Here is a 24,235-nt window from a genome sequence, read left to right on the forward strand (position 1 = left end):
GTTCTGCGCCACTGTTCACCTAAAGAATTGCTCAGTGACCGTGGCCGTGTTTTTCTTTCCGAGACCGTTGAAGCCCTTCTTCAGCAGTGCCGCATTGTCCACCGTTCTACCTCGGCCTACCATCCGCTGACAAATGGCATGACGGAACGTTTTAACCGCACCTTGAGTGACACGCTGGCCATGTATATCGCGTCCGACTACTCAAACTGGGACCGGATTCTCCCTTTCGTCACGTACGCTTATAATACTGCCATACAAAGCACGACCGGCTTCTCCCCCTTTTTCCTTCTATACGGCCGTGAACCCACCTCAACTATGGAAACGGTACTCCCTTATCGCCCTGTCACCTCCGAATCGACCAATGTCTCTCAAACGGCAGCGTATGCAGAAGAATGTCGCCAGTTGGCCCGATCATTTACAACCCAGAACCAAGGTCACCAGCAGTTTCTTCGCGCACCGTCTTTTCCAGCTCCTTCATACAGCACAGACTCTCTCGTGTGGCTTTGGGTTCCTGCCACCCCCTCCGGCCTCTCTACCAAACTTGCTTCCAAATATCATGGCCCATATCGCGTTATTTGCCAGACCTCTCCGGTGAACTACGGTATGGAACCACTTGCACCGACACCGGATATGCGTCGCCGCGGGCGTGAAACAGTGCACGTTGACCGCCTCAAGCCATGTTATGACCCGCCTGTTGTGTCGATGCCATGAGTCGGCAGGATGCCTTCTTTTTCTCCCGGGGATAATTGTAGTGTCACACCAACGCTCGGTGACTGTCGACGGTGACAGACGACAAGCGTATGTCGAAAAGGCGCGTGCTACGAAGAAGACGGCAGAAAAAGAAGAAGACGCAAGAGACTGACGCGCTAGTTAAACGTTTGACCAGAACACCGACCTCAGACTTGTGGCGATATGAGGGGGAACGGTCTTCCGCCCCGCTCCTACACCGCAGGTGCAACGTCCTCGCTAGCGACCCGCGGAGGGGAACAAATTGGGACAAAGGACGGGGACAACACATAGTTAATACTCGAATGCTATTTATTGCACTTGCAAATAATACAGATCATGCCGGCTAGCTATACATCAACAAGGTTTTCCTTAGAAGGGCAAGGCTACGTAAGAAGGACTTTTGACTCCCCGGCTGGGGAATGGGGGGGGGGGGGTGATTTCGGCGGCGGACATTTGAACGCGCCGTGAATATGGCGGCCGGGATCTCCCGTGCGCGCCGCATTCTTCGGACGAAGCCATACCACGGCGTTTGCCGCGGGAGGCGGCGAGAGCGTGCGGTATTTACCGGTCGCTTCGCCTTTGGGAACCAGAATCTGCCGGCCGCTTAGGTAGCTGGACCTTGCGATTACAAGGATGCATGTTTACTGTTGTGTACAAGTCAGGCCAGTTACATCAAAACGCCGACTACTTGTCCCGCCATCCCGTCGATCCTCCCGAACTGTCTGACCATACTACCGACGACTGCGTTTTGTCCATCTCGGACTTTCTCCACATCGACGTCGAACACAGTCGTGACCCTTCCTTGCGCCCCATTATTGATCACCTGCGCAACATCTCCGATCCGTCCGTCAGCATATTTGTGCTGCGTAAAGAGACATTATTCAGACGCACTTAGATGGTGTAGACCTTTTGCTTGTCGTCCCAACTAATCTGCGCTCTACTGTTCTTGCGCGCCTTCATGACGTCCCTACAGTAGGACACCTGGAAGTATCACGCACGTACCACAATGTTCGACGAAGATTCTAATTACCTGGACTTGACCTCTCTGTTCGTCGCTATGTCGCCGCTCGTGAGTTGAGCCAGCGCCGGAAGACACCCTGCCTTCAGCCTAGTGGGCCCCTTCACCCACTAACATTTCCGACTAAGCCGTTTTTTCGTGTTGACTTTGACCTGCTTGGACAATTTCCAAGTCGATTTCCGGCAACAAATGGATGGCTGTGGCGACCGATTACGCCACCCAGTACGCCATAACAAGAGCTACCCCCAGCAGTTATGCCTCCTACGTTGCAAACTTTATTCTGCATGGCGTCATCTTGCTTCATGGCGTCATCGTGCTTCATGGCGCTCCTCCCTGATCGCGGTTGCTGCTTCTTCTCTACTCTATTTGTTCATGACCTTCTCCGTTCATGCGCTACTCGTCACCAGTTCAAAACGGCCTACCATCTACTATAGAACAATCTTTTTACTGAGCGCCTTAGTCATACACTTACCGACAGCCTGTCAATGTGTGTGTCTGAACACCATCGTTACTGGGACGTATCTTTACCGTTCGTAACGTTCACCTCCTCACGCCATGATACAGCCGAACATTCTCCCTTCAATCTAATTTTCGGCTACTACCCTTTACTCCCTTCGACATCCTGCTTCCTCTTGGGGAATCTTCGTGCTGTTGCGCTTCGGATGCCCTCACTGATGCCGCCCTCGATATTGCTCGCGACAGGCTTGGCGCGTCTCAAAAGCACCGTTATGGCCTTCAGCAACGTCACGCCCACTACTCCGGGTTTCCTCGTGATGGCTCCCGGCCCGACATGTGGGCATGTGCGAGAAACTTCTGCCTCGCTACGTGGGCCATCTTGCGGTAACTCATCAACGTCACCTACGAGGTCGTTCGTGCCTCTGCACTCCAAGTTTCCTCTCACACCCCAGAAGTCGTGCATGTCGCCCGTCTTAAACCCTATTATTCGCGCTCACCTGTGTAGTATACGCGCCAAGACTTTGCTTCTACAGAGTGAGGGGGGGGGGGGGGGGGGTGTATTATTACGGTACGCAGTTCCAGATACGTCGATGTGCCGGAGTAGCGAACAACGACGACTCTGAAGCTAAGCTCTGCTTGACTTGCGAGTGTCGCTGACGGCGAACTCTCGCGACTACGTGTGCCAAGTAACAATATACCTTTAATAATCTTTTGTAAGTATATCTCTCTCTTACGTTATATACACTCTCACAGCGCTATGATTCGTCATGCCCTGGACTAAATCTTCCTCTCCTCCTCGTATAACACTCGTTTCTAAAAAAATATATAATCGGAAAATGACGCAGGCGCAAGGCCGGGGTCTGAGCTAGCGTCTCCCCCTGCGTTTCCATGTGCGTCTTTTTGCGCTCATATTTCTTCCCGAAACCATGCAACATCTTCCATGTCTACAAGTTTTGTTAAACTGGTTGTCATTATGGTATGACGCCATTTTCTCGTTCAGATATGAATCCTCCCGCTTGCATTGCGTATCGACTATAGGATACATAACGAGTACCGTCTTAACCAATTTATGCGCATACCTAAAAATTGAATTCATTACCACCTAGCGATGCTTATGAACACTTGTCATTCTACTCAACCTGCTTTTCACTCCTTTTTCACATCTCAGTATTTTTCTTTTTGTATTCAGCGTAGCGAGGGCGCCTTGTTGTATTTTTTTAACAAAACAAAGCGAAAATTCATTTCACCTGATGTCTGCATTGTCTCGTGTTTGGCACTTTCATTTTTATGACAGCATTAAAAATAGAACAAAAAGTATTTTCTGTTCCTCGCATTTTTATTTGTTCGAAAATGTTCCTCTGCAACTGACATCGTTACCACTGTGCCTTTTTTTTTTTTTTTTTTTTGGGGGGGGGGGCTGCCATACTTAGCATTATGTTATGCTTTTGACGATATATAGAACATCTGCCAGTACGGCGACCATATTTGTGATTGCCTATTGAAATCCCCCATCCCACCTCACCTCTTTCCGGGTACTTGCGGTATCGAAACAAATGTTTTCAGTTCGCAGACACGCCGTGTTGTCCTTTGTCCATTGTATTCCATTGTCTCTTAGCATAAATGAGCACGAACTTGACAGGTGTTCCGCTGTTGAGAAAGCGACGGCTGCTTCTGCAAAAGGTCATTTAGAGCATCGCTAAGGTAGTGGAAGAACACGCCCATGCAATCAGTGGTACGTGATCGTTACGGCCGGTGGGTGGGATGAAATACATCACTGGAGCTGTTTTCGGGGAACTGCGGGGCATGTGCTGGTTCTCACAGAGTGACGGGGGAACCTCCAAATGAGGATAGCCATTATTTCAGGTAGCACACACGATAATATATAGACTAATTATTGAATAATGAGAAGAGAGTGAAAATTATAGCGTAGAAAGTTAGTGTACAGCATATCTGGTGTGTGTGCGTTGGTTGGTTGGTTTGTGGGGTTTAACGTCCCAAAGCAACCCAGGCTATGAGACATATGGAAAATAAAATCAGGGCAGGCACAGGACGGAGGGTGGTGACAACTCAGGGCGGCGTGTGTGTGTGTGTGTGTGTGTGTGTGTGTGTGTGTGTGTGTGTGTGTGTGTGTGTGTGTGTGTGTGTGTGTGTGTGTGTGTGTGTGTGTGTGTGTGTGTGTGTGTGTGTGTGTGTGTGTGTGTGTGTGTGTGTGTGTGTGTGTGTGTGTGTGTGTGTGTGTGTGTGTGTGTGTGTGTGTGTGTGTGTGTGTGTGTGTGTGTGTGTGTGTGTGTGTGTGTGTGTGTGTGTGTGTGTGTGTGTGTGTGTGTGTGTGTGTGTGTGTGTGTGTGTGTGTGTGTGTGTGTGTGTGTGTGTGTGTGTGTGTGTGTGTGTGTGTGTGTGTGTGTGTGTGTGTGTGTGTGTGTGTGTGTTTTGATTTGATTTGTGGGGTTTAACGTCCCAAAGCGACTCAGGCTGTGAGAGACGCCGTAGTGGAGGACTCCGGAAATTTCGACCACCTGGGGTTCTTTAACGTGCACTGACATCGCACAGTACACGGGCGCCTTGCTTTTCGCCTCCATCGAAAAGCGGCCGCCGAGGCCGGGATTCGATCCCGCGTCCTTGGGAGCAGTAGTCGAGCGCCGTAACCACTGCGCCACCCGGCGAGAGAGAGAGAGAGAGTGTGTGTGTGTGTGTGTGTGTGTGTGTGTGTGTGTGTGTGTGTGTGTGTGTGTGTGTGTGTGTGTGTGTGTGTGTGTGTGTGTGTGTGTGTGTGTGTGTGTGTGTGTGTGTGTGTGTGTGTGTGTGTGTGTGTGTGTGTGTGTGTGTGTGTGTGTGTGTGTGTGTGTGTGTGTGTGTGTGTGTGTGTGTGTGTGTGTGATGGCAGAAATTTATTTTTCATCTTCTAGCTGGAGCAGCGTCTAGCAAGGCTTAGGTTGTGCTTTTTTTTAAATTCGGCGACTTTTCTCAATATTTGTGTTATGACTTAGTTTCTATTCTGTAGGCATGTACAACCCGCTTTCTAGGGCGGGAGAATAGTAAATCCAGCATTCTCTCGGCACCAGAAGTACATTCATGAGTGATAAGGCCGCACATGGTCGGTCATACACCCGTGCTTGTCAAAGAAAATGATAACACCATTAAAAAAAAAAAGCAGTGGGATAAACCTATGGAACATCGAGTACGAAAGTAAAATAAAGTTTCATCCTTCAATACTTTATTTTTCGTGTTATCTTTGTGCTGAACCGTCCTAGTTAAGTGCTTGATCTCGTATGCTCACCTGATTCGGTCGGACAAGAATTGTTGAATAAAAATTCCTAGAGCACTGTGGGGAATGTGCACTGCAGAAATGCGGAAGCTGCTGGTGCATCACGCTTGCTCTCATTGTCAACTAAATGCACCGTCATTATCGTTGCAAATGCCATCATTGCCATAATCCCTAACTGCAGCGTCATTGTCACCGCTACTATCATCCTCACTGCAGACAAGGAGAATTGTAATGCGTGTTTAACGGCGGGTATATGCTGCGCAGGATCAACCTCTGCGTGCCTGGCTGCCTTTAATCGATGCATGTCTCCCGGAATTTTAATGTGTGGGAAGAGTGAGAGCTCGATGCGGGTGCGACGGTGTATGACAGGTTGCGCGATGCGACCTGGTTAAATCGGGCTTGAAGTACTTCCATGAAATGAAGACAGAAATTCCCATGAGTGGCGTAGTTGGTTAAAGATCTCTTTTGTGGTTCCGAGAGATGGAGGTTCGATTCCCAGGGGAGACCATATTTTTATTTGTTTGATGACGTCAGTTTCGCTTTCGGGTGATGACGTCACTTGATTGACAGCTATAGTGTGACCAGACGCACGAACGCCGACAGTATGAACCATTAAAGGCTTTCACCTTTAAAATTTCGTTTCCATAAATGCGCAACTACGGCACGTCAATTATTCGCGGTCAACTCTGGAGAAGACATCCGCGTTGTCTACATGTCCCCGCTGCAACTCATTGATTTTGTTAGGCTCGGTTTATGGGTATAATGAAATAAAACAGCGCGAGGAACGGGACAAAACACGGAGGAAAAGAAACACGGACACGGGCGCTTTTCCTCCGTATTTCGTCCCGTTCCTTGGGCTGTTTTATTTTATTATGCAGTACCAATTCTAGCCCGGCATCTTGCAGTTCGGTTTATGGGCTCAAACGTCCCAAAGCGACTCAGGTTACGAGAGACACCATAGTGGAGGGCTCCAGAAATTTCGACCACCTGGGGTTCTTTCACGTGCACTGATATCACTACAGCATGTAGACACCCTGATTTTCGCCTCCGTCAAAAAGCTGCCGCCGCGGCTGGGATTTGATCCTGCGTCCTTGCATGGGTTCAGTAGCAGCGCGCACTGATCACTGAGCTAGCAACTCATCGAAGCCTTCCCATCCTCTCGAGGTCCTCCTCCCCCAGCGGATACTTACTATCGCAGACGGCAAAGGGTGCCCATCATAATCTCTCTCGTGCACACATAACCTCGCTTGGAAAATGCACGTGAACTATGTATCTAACCATGCTATAACCACACACTAGGCTACTTACGCCGCCATCTCACAGCTGCAGACAGTTCCGTTAAGCTTCATTTGTATAGGACATTATTAAGACTCAAACTAGAATATGCATGCTCTATTTGGGATCCTAATCAAGTAACTCTAATTAACAGTTTAGAGTCCGTTCAGAACTGCGCCGCCCGCTTTATTGTTTATAATTTTTCACGACCTGCAAGCGTACCTGCAATAAAATCAACCCTTGGTCTTCCTGTGCTTTCTCTGCGTCGTAAATATTTTCGCTTATGTCTTTTTCACCTAATTTATTATACTAATCCTATTCTCAAAAATCAGTTAATTCTTCCTCCTTCTTATATATCCTCATGCATTGATCATAGTCTCAAGGTAGGGATCCCGTACTGCCGAACTACACTTTGTTTGAATTCATTTATTCCTCGAGCTGCGAATGACTGGAACCACCTCCCTATCTTCATCATTGCCATCACCGATCTCGAAACTTTTAAGAAGACTACTGGTGATTTTGCATGCCCCTTCTCTCTGTAATGCCTTCGGCCTTTGAGAGCATTGAAAATAAATAAATATTCTTTGAAAACCGCGGCTCTTAAGCACGCTTCCGTTGCTTAGAGCATACAGGCGTTTGGGTTGGCTGCGGGAGGACCAGGTGGACCAGCGCCTCTCCTCTGCCGATTGCCGTACTTCAGGAATCAGCTTGCCAGTCCGAAGAGTTTTGTTCGAAGCGAAAAGTCAAGGTTTATCTTTTAGCAAAGAAAGGGAAGCTCCCCCTGTCTATATTTTATGCGTGTTCAGCTCCATAAATAATCACTGGTATTATTAGGCGCCCTTTCATACTCGATGTGGATTTAACCTGCTGAGTGTGCAGCAAAATGCACACTTCAGAGCAGAAGGACGATGCCTCTGAAGCATTTGGACGCTCTCTTCCTCTGAGAGCAGAGTCGCTCCCGCACTGCAGGGTAGGGTAGTGACTTGAACGAATCATTTGGGAAAATTTCCCTTTTCAAGATGTATAGGCAGGAAGTCAGGCCTAAAGGCTGAATTTTTTAATTAGTTTTGAATCAATTAAGAAAAAAAAGATAGAAAATGCGAGCTTTCTCGCGCTGATGCATTTTCGGGTCGCTATTAGAAAGATTGTGATGGTGTGGAATTTTCCTTTAGAACGGGCGTTCAGAGTTGTTGTGTCCAAGTAGGAATATGGACATGACCAGCGTCTGTGAGGCCAACTGCTCTTCACTCGGGGTGGCGCGGACAGTTTATTCCTCGCTTGCGACTCCAATGCGGCACAGTTTTATGTTTGTCTTTTTGTCGGCTGGGCGCTTCCAACAGGAATACCCGCAACCAGCTTATACGGACATAAAAGCTAGAGAGTTTCCCATTCTCGGGTGGAAAACAAAACAGAAGACGCTCACACGCACAAACCCATCCATGGAAAAGAAATAGAGACATGGCAATCAATACCAGTGCGGAAAGCCCTTCCTTTCTACCGTCTTCATGCAAGCCTGTAATTTTTTTGAAACAATAATAGACTCGAATATTAGTGACCTCAAAATTACTTTCCTTCCTTCTTCGTGGAAAGGTTGAGTAGGACCAGGAAAGCTCTCAGAGCCTTTCACTGAATTTGTGTTTACCAAACAGCATGTTTTAGAGGTTTATGTGCTTTTTCATAAAATGCATAAAGATTTAAAATACAATTTACCGCAGATGTCAATTTATGCCTTTTGCATGAACACGACTAGTATAAATGGCTTAAATTAGGTTAATTTGTACTTTTATAATTAAAAAATCATTCATGAATGACGGTTTTACTGCTTCGAGGATATTTTTGCTTGCATAAGTAATCCTAGCCACACGTCGAACTGACTATTCATCATAACATCGTACAATGTTTCGGGACTCTGCGCCCAGAAGTAGGGTTAGAAAAATATTTTAATGCATAAGCATAAAAAATTAAATACAAAAATAACCTCTCAAATTTCAATTTAGTTTCGAGTCTTTAATATAAACAATTTATTTTTATGGCTGGTAGGAAAACGTTTAGGCATCATTTTTATTACGGTCATTCAACAGCCAATTTTCGGAAACCGTCCTTAAAGGTCTCGCCCCACCTTAAATGGACACTGAGGAGAAAACTTCGATCGATAGAATACCGGTTCGTGAACGCAAAAGCACCACTGAGTCCTAATGAAAACAAAAGTGTTGCAAGGTAGAAGAGGACACAAATGCACCACAGCCCGTAAATGTGTTGATAAATGTGCGTTCTGAATTGCGAAGCAAAAGCTATATTTAGAAGCTGCGTCTGCCCCTTTTATAAGACAAGAAAAAAGGAGAGAAAAAAAGGCTGCAGAAAAGTAGCCTAAATTTGGGGAGGCAAAAAAGACGTCGGCTTCGAGGTTCCACAGACAGACAATTTTGGTGTGTTTCGGTCGCGGCGCTTGGCAACTATGTGTGTGCACTTTGCATGCCCACCGTTTTTGACGTGCCTCGGTTTACAAGCGCGAAGAAGCAGGGGACATCCAAGTTATCATCGGACAATGTTCATGCCTCGGCAATCCAAGAAAGCGGCACTAAGGCCTCTCACTTTTCCTATATGTTTTTGCCATCATGATGAGAAGTCAACCGACACGACCCCTTCTTCGAACCGAATGCCCAAACAGTTTACGCAACCAGGGCGGCTGCTCGTCATGTGTTCTTTAAGCATGTGAACAATGGCCCCCTATGGCATCGTTTTCCGGTCCGCGCAGGACATGCGCCGTGTTTGACAAAGCGATGTATTCAAAACAGGAAGCGAACATCCCAGCAATCCTGGACTCCCCACTGCGACCACATATCCCATTCACCGTTGTGCTAGGAAGGGAAAGAAGAAATCGAACAAGGCCGATTCGGCAACTCTTGTCGGAAGTAGGAAGATCCTCCTTTCCATAGGCATTAATCACATGCAAACGGTGTCACCCCAACTGCGCCCACTCTAAAAGGCTCACCAGGAGCCTATGATTACGGTCACAATCAGGAGTGGATTTCTGGCAGACTATTCAAGAGAAGGTGGTGAGGGCGGTCATGGGGTATTTTCCAACTTTAGTTACTAGAGAAAAAAGGAAGGCCAATGTAGCGTCAGTATCAGCATTTCCCCTTTTTCTTTCCATCGCAATAATTGTTATTAACTTTTTCCCCTTTTTTCTACCCCTGGTACTTATCTCTAATGAAACGCTTCATTTCACACTCCGCAAATTTCCTACGTTTTCCAAATGGCGTATATTCTTTTAAAAACATTACAGGCGATGTTTAAGTTCCGCCTTTGAAGGCAGTTGTGGAGACGACCTTCCGATGTATAAAGCCCGACGAAAAGCCGAGCTAGTCGGTTGGAAATTTTGTGCAAACAGCGCGAAACACAGTGGATAAGCAAGAAGACGGGACGAGCGCGGACTATCACCTCAACGAATTTATTTGAGAAAAACCACAAAAGATATACAGAATTGTCCTACAACCAGGTTTGTAGGTAAACTCCAACGCTGAAAGTCATTAACAATAGTCAAGATATGAAATTTACCGCTGATGGAAACAACAGCTAAAGAACGTATCGCGCTTCTTTTAGAACCATTCTGTCCTAGAGTCATTTTGAATATTTATGTGTATATTCTCGAATATATTCATTCAATTGATAGTCAGCGTTCGTTCCTTCTTGTCCGCTGCGTTTCGCGCTGTTTCTACCAATATAAAGTTCCGCTTTGAGCAAGCCTGCGTGGCCTATAGGTGTAAAGGACCTGACTAGGCATCCAAGATCACTGTTAGGATTGCCTCTTCCCACCTCAAATAAGAAACCCGAGTGGTATCGTTAAGTCACCATCGAAGAATCAGCGCCATGCTCACAACGTCGACACCAGATTTTCTGCGTAATCACGCTATGGTGTTACAATATGAAGTCGTTACAGAATAAACCACACAAAAGAAAAATATTAAAGCTCAAATGGACTGTTCGCGCGCACATTATGCAGATCACGTGCAAACTACTGGGCTTTACACTCGGACGGAGATCGCATGAAGCGATGCAACTTGTGTAATCCGCCACGTTGTTGTCGTTAGCAGCAGACGACACTGTACGACACTGCCACACAGCCTCGTCTACATGGTCGCATAGACGATGCTGGCGCGATCGGGCAGGCCGTCTGCGGGTTATTCAAGATTCCAAAAACACGCCTCCAAGAGTGCGAGAAAGCAAAGGATCCTTCTACTGACGTCGACGCGAATGGTTCGAATGGGCCAACAGACATCAGTGCCAATCCGGACAAGTATCAAACTGGCCGCCGGAACCGCCAATCCGTCGACTCGAAATGCCATGTCTGTTCTTAAACATTGTCAGCCGTCCTCTTTAGTAGCTAAAGTCAGTAATGCCTAGACAGCGTGTAGAAAAATTTGTCTCAGTAAACATCACTCTGTTTTACTGAACAAAACATTCTGTAAGTCATAACAGCTAAAAACCTATCAAGACGGAGGAGAAGGAGCGGTACGTGCAAATAATGTTGCCGAGGCAGCGAGCCATTCTCTTGAAGCATTTCATCGCTCACGACAGCACCATTCGCGCGCACATTCCCGAACCACATTAACAAGGCTGACTCCATTCCTTCGAACTGTGCTGGGCGCTGCCGGACAGCGGCTGACGCTGCGATGCCGACGTTGAGCCATTTATCGGAGTCCTGTAGTATCGATGCTACCGTCAACCTGGCGAGGCTGAGGCCTAGTTTAGCTTGGACCCAGTCCCTCACGTCTTGGATTGACTGAGATGGTTTTTGACGCTTGTATTCACAGATTTCCCGCTTCGCGCCTACGTTAGGCTCCCTTATTTTGCGTTTAGCTCCCGCCATGCAAACATGAGACTAAAGTTGATGGTTACATGGTATTGATCCTTTGCACATTTTTTTTGCCTAATTAACCTTTCTGCCTTTCCGTTTTTGTGATTCTCTTTTTTTTTTTTTTGCATCGTACTATTTCTGCAAGGAAGCGAGGGAGTCAAGTTGACAGGCTGCTATGCATAGGGCTATCGAACAGCCCCTTCCCGGCGCCGTTTGTATGTGTTCCTACGAAACAAACACTGCAAGCTGAAGTGCAGTTTAGAACGATGGCTAGCCGACTACGCAGAGCTCAGACCTTGTCAAGGCCGCATCTTGACTCAAAGAGAAGCCGACATGCGAACCGCCTGGGGTGCAAAATGTGGCAGTTCGGCAGCGCAACAAGTGAAGAAAACCAGGAGCACGAGAAGGAAAGGCGTCCGGGATTGGACGCCCGGTCACGGTTGCGTGCTCGTCGCCTTTCTTTTGTCGCTCTACTTCCCGAGTGTGTCTTAACTCTGGCCCTAAAAGTGTTAACAGCTTCGTGTTTATCTGTGAAAGAAAAACTGCAGTTCCAGCCGCCACTGTAGGCAGTTGTCTTTCTTACTGTGCTTTCCTACGCTTTTACCCGCCTCCCTGCTCACGCTCTGCAGAATTTATTGCAACCACATATTGCTGTTTTCCCAACTGCGGCTTCTCTTTGCAGCGCTTCCACTGCACCCACAAATCTCCCGGTTCCCTCCTTTCGCCGGCTTTCTTACTTAGCTGACCCTCGGTTTGGTGTGTACGTTCCTTTCCGCTCTCGCGCTTCCCCTCCCCCCCCCCCCCCCCTCTCCTAAAACGACACACCCGCTTTGGTTCTTCCGAACCTCAAAGGACTCGTTCAGGCATCCGGCCGTATCAGCTGTCGCATAGGATCGCGGCCTGCGTGCCCTACTTTAACTTGTTTCGGAATCCTCTGCTTATTCCAGGTGGTCGAAATTACTCCGTAGCCCTCCACTACAGCCCCCCTTTCTCTCTATCCACTTTCAATCCCACCTTTATCCCTTCCCTTACGGCGCGGTTCAGGTGTCCACAGAGCAAGTGTGACAGATACTGCGCCTTTCCCTTCCTATGAACCAACCAACCAACCAACCAACCATATTAAAGAGGCAAAAATGCATGGGCCCAAGTGGGTTTTGTGCATTCTTCAACTGTCCATTGTCCAGACAGCGAATTTCCATATCAATCAGGCATGATTCACACCAACCAGCCCGCAAAAAAACACCTCTGAACCATATTTCTCCTACACAGGGCTCCGTTCAATGTAACATGCCAAATGGCAAAGCAGCAACCTTCTGTGCATCCCTCATTGCAGTCTACACGTGCAAGTCTCACGTTCAGCGCTTGTGTGTGTTACTGTGTTCTCGCTCGGAACTTGTTTTATTCACGCAGTTTTAAAAATGAATGATTCACACCACTATCCCGCCAGAAGACACTTCTGAACTATATTTCTCCAGCATATTTTCTAGTAAACAGCTTTCCTAAGCTCATTTATTCCCGCCCCCCCCCCCCCCCCCTCTTCTTTTATTCTCATTGTTACTTTTTTTCCAGATTTTTCTTCCCTGAACAAGTTCCCTTCTCTATGGATACCTGCAGCCGCATCAGAAGGTTCTATGCACGCTCGATCCAGCCACTCACACGTGCGTGCGTGCTTGTGTGTATGTGTGTGTGCGTGTGTTTTGTTTCTTCATAATGATTAATCTTTTTGGTCCTCTAGAGAGCCCTTGCCCTAGAAACAGCTTTTGGGCACCCGTCATTTGTGCTGTTTTCTGTTTTTTTTTTGTAAAGTTGCTTTTTATTACCCTCTTGGGCGTCTGTCCCCTTTTTTGCAGCTAGTTCTGCCTGTGACAATTTCTATTTTGTTGCAAGCTTTTTCTCACATTTAGTTTAGTTTTGTTTTTGTTTTTACATCAAAGGAGGTGTGCATGTAAAGATGCTTCACATGTCATGCTGGGCGTCTTTCGGGTGCAAACCCAAATGTTCAGAGCTTCCCAGACTTCGAAGGGTACAGTGTTCGCGAGGAGTTTCAAGTCAAATTTGTACACTCTACCTAAAATGAGGTACACAATAACTGTCATTGGCGGTGTTTCGTAAGTTCGGAGAGTAGGCCGGATTACCCTCCGGCTCACTGCCTTTGCGCTAAAAAATGATCTGAATGTGTTTGTGCAAATTTATCGCTATGACACCAGTGCTAAAGCTCAGACAGTTGCACATTCTAAGCCACATGTTTTACGTGCATAAAATTCGCGTGCCTAAGCAGTATTGAAATAGTGCATGCCGTACACACACTACCCACGCGTGACAGCGCGGCGTCTACGCGGACGAGGAGCCAGAATGGTCCTGCTGCCGCCGCAGCAACAATGACGCCGAGCTGGTGGATTAAGAACCGTCTCGCGCCACAAGGCGAGCGACCGGAAGCGTGCTTCGGAGACAACAATTCGGGTTGCGTGCGCTGATCGAGAGTGATGCTTTTAGAGCACAGCTCTTTGGCGCCCGTTCTTGCGTTTCGCGTCGTCGCCGTCGGCGTTGTCCCTCGTAACCAGCTCCGTAGTCGGGGCAGCGCGTGCTCCTGCGCCATCCTTCTCCGCTGCATGTTCCCTCCCCCCATTTTCGTGTACTCCGGCTGCTTTGCGCGCTCCTGGCGCCCCCGTTCGCCGATGCTTGTACCCCCTCCCTCTTCCTCCGTGGCGGCGACTGCGCGTGTTCTCCGATCGCTACGCGCGCTCCTGCCGCCACCGTTCTCTGCTGCGTATACCACTGCCCCTCTTCCTGCGTGGCGGCGACGATGTGCTCCGGTTGCCGAAGCGCTGGCTCGGCATCAGTGCATCACGGTGCGTACATCTCAAGCCGAAACGCAGAGCCACGTTGACTTGACTCGCTAGCGGCGTCAGCGGCATCGGTCAGTCGCTGCTATCTCTTCGCCGCTCAACGTTTCCATTGGCCCACGTGCTGCCTCCCGCGACCTCCCAATAACGTAATTGCTCTCTCCGCTCTCCCTCCAATGCGACCTCTGTGCGGCAGCAGAGCAGCGGATATATGCACCGCCCGAGCCTGAACGCATAGCCGCCGCCGTTTTCCACTGCGAACCGCCTGTACATAAACGTCTTGCTCGGCAGGCACGCTCACACTGGCGGGAAACTTCCCGCAGCGTCAACGGCGCAGCTCCTCGGAATGAAGCTCACACTACGCGCGTGTTGGTTGTCGTGGAATGCACAGAGAGGAGGCGCTGAGGGAGGACCCTAACGAGCGAGAACGCGATAGTCACGTGACACCAGAGAAGACGCGCACTTTTCCCGCGTCGTCGTCTTGATCGTCTGCTAGCTTTTCTCCCGTCGCCCTTTTTGTCCGGAGGTTGGCTGGTTCTAACGATGAGCTTTTGACTACGGTCAACGTACTAATACTTGTTTGTTCGTTGCTTGTGCACCGTCGCCGTGCACGGAATGCACGGAAGCGCCGATTTTGGGTGCGACCCATGTATCGCCGTCGAGATCAAGAAGGACAGGCACGCCTATTGTTGCCACGGCTGCGAGCGGAAGACGAGGCCTACTTTCGCGAGTAAGTACTGTTTCTTGTGATGCATTCGTAAAGTCGGTGCTCGTTGTACGGGGTATAACTGACATATCACCTGTCGCCTCTTAGCCACCTTCGGATGCCTCCCAGCACCTTTGACACTTTGCTGGCCTTCGTCAAGCATAGCCTCAGCCGTCAGGTGACTCCATTTAGAGATCCGGTTTCGGCCCACGATCGACTGGCAGTTACAGTACGGTGAGTGTCCATCACGAATCGTATTCAATTAAAATTATTGACAGCTTACCGCAGATTTATTTGCTGAACCTGCTCCGTATAATGTGGTGCGCTGCTAGTACCTTTCAATGCATACAACTAGACACGTTGTTTTAATTTTTAATTAGTTCTATTTTCTTACAAAAGGTACCGATCAGTTTATTGCTGCTCAATATCTCTATTATATATGTGATTGTTTTCCAGGTTTCTTGCAAATGGGGACACGTTCCGCAGCTTGTCGTATAATTGGCCGATCAAAAGCTTCAGTCCTCATAAGAGAAACCACAGCTGCAATATGGAAGAATCTATGGGATAAATACATTCCTTTTCCTCAGACTGAGGTAGAATGGAGAAAGATGGGAGAAATTATTTTTCTAAAAAAAAAAAAAAACAGCACGTGAATAGCAGTGTGAAAACGTAATATAGAGGCCATAAATGCTGTGTTGCAACATCCATATGAATTTTTCAGCGTCTGTCCCTTGTCTGTCGCCTCTTTTAGTCCTGTCTTTAATTTTGCATTGATAAATATGCCCTCTACTTATCCATATGAACCTTGCCACCTCATTCCTAACAATGTAAAGGTGTTCAGTACTAGCTCATTGCATGGGCGACTATAAATTTCACGTTACTGTTTATGCCACCTTGCAGTCACTGTTCAGCATAACCCTTAATCTAAAATTAAGGAAAAATATTTGGGAAACAAATATCTCTTTTCTCCAACAAACCGCAGAACTTGTTAAAACATTGTATGCACATGTTGCCGTGACATGTAGTGCAAGTTGAATGGAATGGTCAGTGCTACACCCTGGAGTGCCTCCTTTACTTCATTCTTTTTGTGCTGTGATTACGCAGTGAAATCTTGCATCTTCAGATGTTTTTAAGTACTTTTTATATGGATTGTTTTGTTTTGCGAGACCTACGTGTAAATGTTTGAAACTCGTGAAATTATTTATGCTTTATAAAGAAAATAGTTTCAGCCGAGCAAACAGGAAGCAGAGATGAGGACGTTTATGTTTGCATAATTTTAATTGGTTGATTATTATATGCACTATTCCCTCTCCCCACTTCTATGAAATTGTTTACTAAGCCAGCTACTACTGCCAAATTTGTGTCTGTTTCAGATTTCATTCCAAATTGCGTTGGAAGCCTTTATGGCAAGCATGTAAATATTGAATGCCCAAATAACTCTGGGTAAAGAAACATGAACTACAAAAAAACTTTCAGTGTTGTCCTTTTGGCCTGCTGTGATGCACATAACAGGTAAAGTTATTACCTGCACTTGGTTTCAACTTATTTCTAGCCATGTACAGCTCAGTGCTTTGCTCTTTTGGTTGTAGCAACGGTAAACATTAATGCCAAAGCCGACTGTATGCTGTAAGAAATGCAGCAGCAGACATTGAGCATCTGCAGAGAAATATTTTACGACGGAGCGCTATGTAACAAAAACACGAGTCCTAGACACGTGCTGATAGCATGCACTTAATATTTTTAGCAATACCTGAGTAAAATATTCTCCTAGAGTGGCGTCATTTATTTTGGAGATGTTTAACCTAGTCTTTCTCACCGAGCTATTATAGCACTCATTATTAGTTTACTGATTTCCTTCTCTGATGACATTTGTTTCAGATTCACATATGTGGATCTTTGCCACTATGGTGATGAAGGGGACACAGGAATATTTTTACGTTCAGATTTGATGAGATCTCACCAACAACAGGTGTGGTGTTCCAGCCCCCACCACTGTCGGGTCGGCAGGTGCCATTCCCTACGTTATTGTAGGTGATGAAGCCTTCCCTTTGAAGACATTCCTCATGCGTCCCTATGCCCGTCGTGGTGAGCCTGTTTATGAATAACATTATGCATTTTATAGCCAGTAATTTCCTGATACTCACTAAAGTTGCTCTTGTTGCCCAGGAGGTAATTCTGTTATTTGTTTTCCATTTTAGAGCAATTATCTGGGTGAAGTACCCTAGTCTAATGTGACCAAACAGCATTATGCTCATTTAAACAGAAAGTTTTGCTTGTGATCTTTGAAGTTCGCATTAAAATCTCTATTTTTTTGTCACGGTAACCGGCCACATATTTTTACTCAAAAGCAACGGTACTTGCAGTAATCAAACTCGGTTTTTTAAGTCAAATATACAATGCAAGCCATCCTTAGTGACACGACGCGTTTTGTAATGCGCCATCCAGAGCAGTAAGCCTTTAGTCAAATACAGCCATTATCCACTTTATTTTTCATTGTTCCTTAATGCTATAGTGTTAAAATTTAAAATGATTTAAAGTGGAAAGTTGCTTTCAATTAATATGCCTCATGCTTTCATTTCCAGACCTGCAGAAGCACAGATTAAGCCCATCTGGGCGTGAGGAGTACCAGCTGAGAGCTACTTTTAATTATCGTTTAAGCCGGGCTATGGCGGCAAGATGGCGAATATTAAGGAGGCCCTTTAGAGCATCAGAGGAGACGACGGAAAATATCTGCAAGGCATGTGTTGTGCTGCATAACTTCATGATGTCGGAGAGCGCATTGGCACGATCTGCCTACAGCCCACCTGGCTATGCCGACAGTGAGGACTGGCAGGGAAATGAGACTGCTGGCTTATGGAGGACAGACGGCAATGACCTTCCAGGACTGAGAGGAATAAGTAGACAAGGTGGCCACTCTGCAAGGTAAATAGGGAAAGCCTATGTCAATCAACATTTTTATGCAGTGTATCTTGAGCTACTTCGATGTTGTGTTGCAGGTCTGCTATGGGTGTGCGTGACAGACTGGCACAATATTTTGTCACGGATGGCAAAGTTCCATGACAAGAAAAGATTGTCAACCGTGCAGGACGGAAGGTAAAACAACCAGGATAATGCTGTATCTGCTCTAAAAGATATTCTTTAAAATTATTGCAGGCATCATACTCTTGAATTCAAACAATTGTTAGCTTTATTCCCCTTCAAAATTCCAGACTTTCTTGCTCGGCTTCGTAAAAATTTTAGATATCTTAAATATAGCTTCCGATCGCTGCCTCGGTGTTAGAGCACGAAGCTTCGCAGTGACTAAGCGGCGTCACTGTCGTCGTCACATTCTTGTTCACTCTTGTTTTTTCTTCATGCTAGCAAGACTGCCAGCACATCTGTCAAGGCTCGCCTTGACGCAGTCTTCAAAAGTGTCCTCTGTCCTTTTCTTCCTTCTGCAAAATGATGAAAACTGCATTGTTTCACACCATTTTTTTAATCTTTCATCTTAGGAAGCATGAAACTTGCAAGTACATACCGTGAAGGTGGCCCACCTGAAGGTGTTCTTTTGCACAGCCTTGAGAAGAAAAAGCATAAAAAGTCAATAAATGACTACATGACAAAGTTTGCTTGCTTGCCTACCTGGCTGGCGGGCCGCCGCCTCTTAGCCCTGCACCAACTGAGACTGAGCTACTTGCAAGCAGCTCAGTCTCAGTTAGTGCAGGGCTAAGAGGCGGCGGCCCCCAGTTTTGAGCCGTTGTAGGGCTACTAGGTAGGTTTGTAGGTATGATCTGGATCAAATTCCATTAGAATATGCTGTGGAAGTGAGGAATCAATTTCAAGAATTAGATCTGGAAGACAGAGAGCCCGAAGAGATGTGGACTGATGTTCGTGATATAATACAAGAAGTTGCTACTAAGGTAGTTCCAAAGCAAAAGAAATGCAAGAAAGCAAACTGGTTATCTAAAGAGGCTTTGCAAATAGCTGAGGAAAGGAGGATGGCAAAAGTTATGGAGGAAAGAGAAAGATACAAGGTTCTCAATGCGGATTTTCAGAAAACAGCAAGGAGAGATAAGAATGCCTTCCTGAACATACAGTGCCAAGCAGTTGAGGACAACAGCCAATTAAGGAACACTGGAGCTCTGTATAAGAAAATCAAAGATATCAAAGGAAGCTTCTGTGCTAAGCTGGGCGTGATAAAGGACAAACAAGGCAAGGACCTCACTGAAGCCTCAGAGATAAAGAAGAGGTGGCAGGAATACACAGAAGAACTGTACAAGAAGGACCCGAATGTACAAACCCAACATAAGACAGTTGTGATTACTGATCTCGAGCTGGGCATCCTGAAGAGTGAAGTTGAATGGGCCTTAGCCAGCCTTGCTAAGAACAAAGCTAGCGGAATTGATGGCATTCTAGCTGAGTTGCTTCAAAACCTCAACCATGACGCTGTTAACATTCTGCATTCATTATGTCAGAAGATTTGGACAACCCTGCAGTGGCCACAGGATTGGAGGAGGTCAGTTTACATCCCCATTTCCAAAGAAAGGCAGTGCCAAAGATTGTTCCAACTACCGCACGATCGCGCTTATTTCGCATGCTAGCAAGGTGATGTTGAAAATCCTCCAATGTAGGCTGCAGCAGTATGTGGATCGGGAGCTTCCGGACGTGCAAGCTGGGTTTCGCAAGGGCAGAGGAACTAGAGACCAAACTGCTAACCTTCGCCGGATCATGTAAAAAGCAAGAGAGTTCCAGAAACCCATCTACTTCTGCTTTATTGATTATGCGAAAGCGCTTGACCGCGTAGATCACAGCAGATTGTGGCAAGCTCTCCAAGAGAGGGGAGTTCCAATTCACCTCATCTGTCTCCTCAGGAACCTGTATGAAGGGCAAGAGGCCACAGTCAGAACTGGGCATGGTCTTACTGATTGGTTTCCGATCGAGAAAGGAGTAAGGCAAGGCTGCATACTGTCGCCCTGCCTATTTAACCTATATGCAGAGTGCATCATGAGGAAGGCCGGTCTGGACGAGTCTTCAGCTGGAGTGAAGATTGCTGGAAAACGTATCGACAACCTTAGATATGCGGATGATACCACTTTAATGGCAGAAAGTGAAGTGGAACTCAAGAGACTTCTGATCCGCGTACAAGAAGAGAGTGAGAAGTTTGGGCTTAAACTGAACATTAAAAAGACAAAGATCATGGCGTCTTGCCCTATCAAGTCCTGGAGCATCAATGGACAAGAAGTGGAAGCTGTGACAGATTTTCTGTTCTTGGGCTCCAAGATGACCTCGGAAGGAGACTGCAGCCATGAAATTAGGAGACGCCTGCTTCTGGGAAAGAGAGCAATGGTTAGCCTTGACCGCCTAGTAAAGAGCAGAGACCTGCCAACCAAGATCCGTATAATTCGTGCTATGGTCTTTCCAGTTGTGATGTATGGATGCGAGAGTTGGACTGTGAAAAAGGCTGACCGCCGAAGAATTGACGCGTTTGAATTGTGGTGCTGGCGAAGTATCTTGAGAGTTCCTTGGACTGCCAGAAGATCAAGTCAGTCGATATTGTCGACCATAAACCCTGACTGCTCATTGGAGGGTCAAATTTTAAAGTTAAAGCTCAGCTACTTTGGTCATCTGATGAGAAGAGAGGAGTCGCTGGAGGAAGATTTGATGTTGGGAAAGGTTGAGGGTCACCGGAGAAGGGGTAGGCAGCGAACGCGATGGTTAGATGGCATCCTCGAGGCACTGCAGATGAAGTTATGCGATGTTAGGAAGATAGTGAGAGACCGGAAAGCGTGGCGTGACATTGTCCATAGGGTCACGAAGAGTCGGACACGACTGAACGACTAAACTGAACTGAACTGAACTGAGGGCTACTAGACCCTGGAACCCTAGCTTGGGCAGGTGCTGGGCTGCGTGACAAACAATGCATTTCTAAACTTACTGATATATATCAATTACTGCCGGCAGTTCCTGCTAATGTGAGTAAAAAGGATGGTAGATGCTTACCTGCTGTCGTCGTCATCCGAGTTGACAACTGTGTCGTCATTCCTGGATTGCATAAAATGTCAATTCACTGAACTTACAGCATGATATGACTTATATATGGATGTGTCTACTTACAATGCGAGAAGTTATGCTTCTGCAGGGCTCTGGCTGCTTATATCAGCACTGCATCAAATAATTGTATTGAAATATGACATTCCTTGTACTCTCCATGTACCAACACTGCATGCTTGAAAACATACTGAGAAGCACAAATGTATGGTTTATCCTTGTAAGGTACAAAAATGTCCAAATATGTAGTATATGTAGTGTATAGCACAGTACACACTTGCTTATTGAGTCTGTACTTACATTCCCAGAAGCTCCATGTCTGGAGAGCTCTGGCTTATGTCAGTACTGCAAGAAATAAGCCCACTGAAAATTGAAATGCCCTCTCACCTTGCCTCAACACTGCTTAAAATACAATCAGAAGCTTGACATTATTGCATAAGTTTGCCAGGCAAACATGCCGACAATACTGCCTACCTTTCTAGGGGTAGCAAACTGTCTGCATAACAGACGCCACACAAGAAAATTTTGGTGCTCAGAAATACAAGCATGCATGCAGATCACAGCCACAGGTCATAACTATACATAACAGGTTTTCTTTCGTATGTTTGTCATGATCCTGAGGTGTGAAAAAAAAAAACATGTTTACAGTACTGTCAGTGAGGCAATATGCTTAATTCTTCTAACTCTCCGAGGCGTAAACGTTCAAACTACGCGAAATGAGAACATGGGTCGGTCGGTCGGTGTGAAAGTGGATAGAGAGAAAGGGGAGCCGTAGTGGAGGGCTGTGGAGTAATTTCGACCACCTGGGGATCTTTAACGTGCGCGGACATCGCACAGCACACGGACGCCACTTCGTTTCGCCTCCATCGAAACGCAGCCGCCGTAGTCGGGTTCGAACCCGGGAACTCCGGCTTCGAACCCCACCACGGCGGCTGCGTTTCGATGGAGGCGGGAATTTGCAATATTTCGCGGGAGATATCAAAGAATGTTTTAAAATCGCACTTCACAATAGCAAAGTGCCGCAAGCACAAATGGAGCCGGAGACTGCTAAGTATGGCCTGCCACTAGCGCAGCCTGGTCGGACAGGGCCCATGACAGGGCCCGAATCTAGCTAGCTTTTCAATGATATTGGGGCTAAGCACGCGTTTCGAAAGTGAAAACGAAAAGGTGTGCATGGAAAGAAGCGGTGCGGGTTGTTGAGAAAGAATTATGGCGCTGAAAGAGTTCCGAGTGGGGCAAGCAAAGAAGGAAACATAAATCACTGCTTCCCACTGCGAAAATGGTAGCGGAACCTCTTTTGGAGCACTGTGGCTATGTACCAAGTCAGAAAAATATGCACACTGAAAAGGCAAAACATAGCGGCAAAGGTGTCAGTATACCAACCTGCTGGCGTAATGCTTCGCAGCATGCCGTCAATCAGGGGGAAAAGCGGCCACTTTTTGGCGCCGTTGTCGGGTGCCCGACATGTGGCGTCATGACTATCTTCAGCCAACGGTCTCTAGCATTTCTAAATTTTGCGGACGCCTGGGAAGCTGCAGAAAATGTTTTTCTCATGCTGACAGACACCTCTATTGACAACAGATACTAGACACTCCGCAATGAAATAAACTTACCTGTCAGGCCGAACTCCAGTCCGATTAATTCCCATCGGTTGTTTTTTAGATCCGTGTCCTTGTAATCACAGTGTGTCTTGTCGTAGAGGAAGCGGTAGGGTCGAATACATTCCAAAAAGACGCTCAAATTCCTCAAGCCGCATGCTCATGCTGGAACAGCAACCGCAGAGTGCCCCCGCAGGACGCGCGCAGTATGCGCCTCCGCTGACGGGTCACTGAACTGGGAACGTCACGGTTCACGGTCGGTTCCGATTGGCTACTCCTTTGTGCGGAACGGGAAAAATAGCCCCCGACCTCATCGCTCCGCGGAACGTGAAACAAGTCAGCCTGCGGGAAACAAACCGGCTTCTGCGGGAAGCGGAAAACGTCCAGCGTTGCGCGTTTTCCCTGTGAGCGTGTCTTACCTCAATTTATCGAAAAGCTGACACTGATGATGAGCTGCGCTCATATTTCGCATTAGGAAGTTACGTAATCGTCGGCAACATTTTAACGTGACAGCGTTATAATTGATGGGTATCGACCATACCCTCCTGCAGAAGATCCAGGTTTGGCGGCTAATCACGAGCATGGAGGTGGCATGGCTGATTGCGTCGTGTGACGTCACGAGATCGCCTAGCATTGGGCTACCAACTCGTCAGTAGCTGCTTTGAGAGGGGAGGTAAGATAAGAAGCTAACCTTCCGAAACTCTTGAACATTCTGCACATAGCCTATATGCAGCCACGTTGGTTCGGCTTGATTAAAATGGGCTTTACATATGCCGAGTGTTCTTTAACATAATGCGACAGCTTATGACTGCATGCTAATGGGTGCGTGTGAGATAACGCACATTTTAAGGGATTGGTGTTTAAAGGGCGACTCCGGAGGTTTTTCACATTTCCCTTTTCTGGTAAACATTTTACTGCATGTTTTCCTCTCCGTCTTGACGCATTCTACCAAAATTGGGCGCCGTTGTATAACTTATTTACGTGCCCCTCGATTTTAATTTGTATAGTTTCGCGGCCTCAGTTCTGCGATTTCTGCGGGCAACACTGGTTTTGTGACTTTCCAAACATTATACCTCCGGCACGCGTACCGGGGGCGGGAAGCGGGCGCCCATTTCCGATGGAATTAAAAGTTGTACAACCAACCAATCAACCCTAGTTAGTGCCCGTTACTGCCCGCTTCCCGCGTCATTATGAAATTTTGAGGCCTATCTCAGACATTTTATGCGCTGCACCTTGGTTTCTAGACCTTATTTCCACCATCCAACGAGGGTGTGAGTGTTGTTCCCTTCCCCATGTGTAGGGTAGCCTAGTGGGCATCGCTTGGTTAACCTCCCTGCCTTTCTATTCAGTTTTCTCTCTCCATCTCTCTATTTGGCGTCAACATAAACTGCAACGCCGATTCTGGTCATGAGATCAGTTTCTGTTTTGATTTATAATAATAATAATAATAAATAATAATT

The 24,235-nt window shown here is 47.0% G+C and overlaps 1 protein-coding gene across 1 annotated transcript; it reads left to right on the plus strand.

Annotated features, from left to right (window-relative positions):
• Window positions 1-16,649: 16,649 nt before the first annotated feature.
• LOC146209954 (uncharacterized) lies at window positions 16,650-18,210 on the plus strand. The gene is made up of 3 exons (XM_084587475.1): window positions 16,650-16,662; window positions 17,733-18,072; window positions 18,147-18,210. The coding sequence occupies exons 1-3, from the start codon at window positions 16,650-16,652 to the stop codon at window positions 18,208-18,210; spliced, it is 417 nt and encodes a 138-aa protein (XP_084443601.1).
• The last annotated feature ends 6,025 nt before the right edge of the window (window positions 18,211-24,235 follow it).

Source organism: Amblyomma maculatum, chromosome 1, assembly GCF_055883805.1.
Source record: "Amblyomma maculatum isolate TAMU_Amacu chromosome 1, ASM5588380v1, whole genome shotgun sequence".
Taxonomy (NCBI): domain Eukaryota; kingdom Metazoa; phylum Arthropoda; class Arachnida; order Ixodida; family Ixodidae; genus Amblyomma; species Amblyomma maculatum.

Coding starts and splice junctions, on each gene's coding strand:
- LOC146209954 (XM_084587475.1), top strand. Junction 18,073..18,146: donor CAAGGTGGCCACTCTGCAAG/GTAAATAGGGAA, acceptor GTTGTGTTGCAG/GTCTGCTATGGGTGTGCGTG.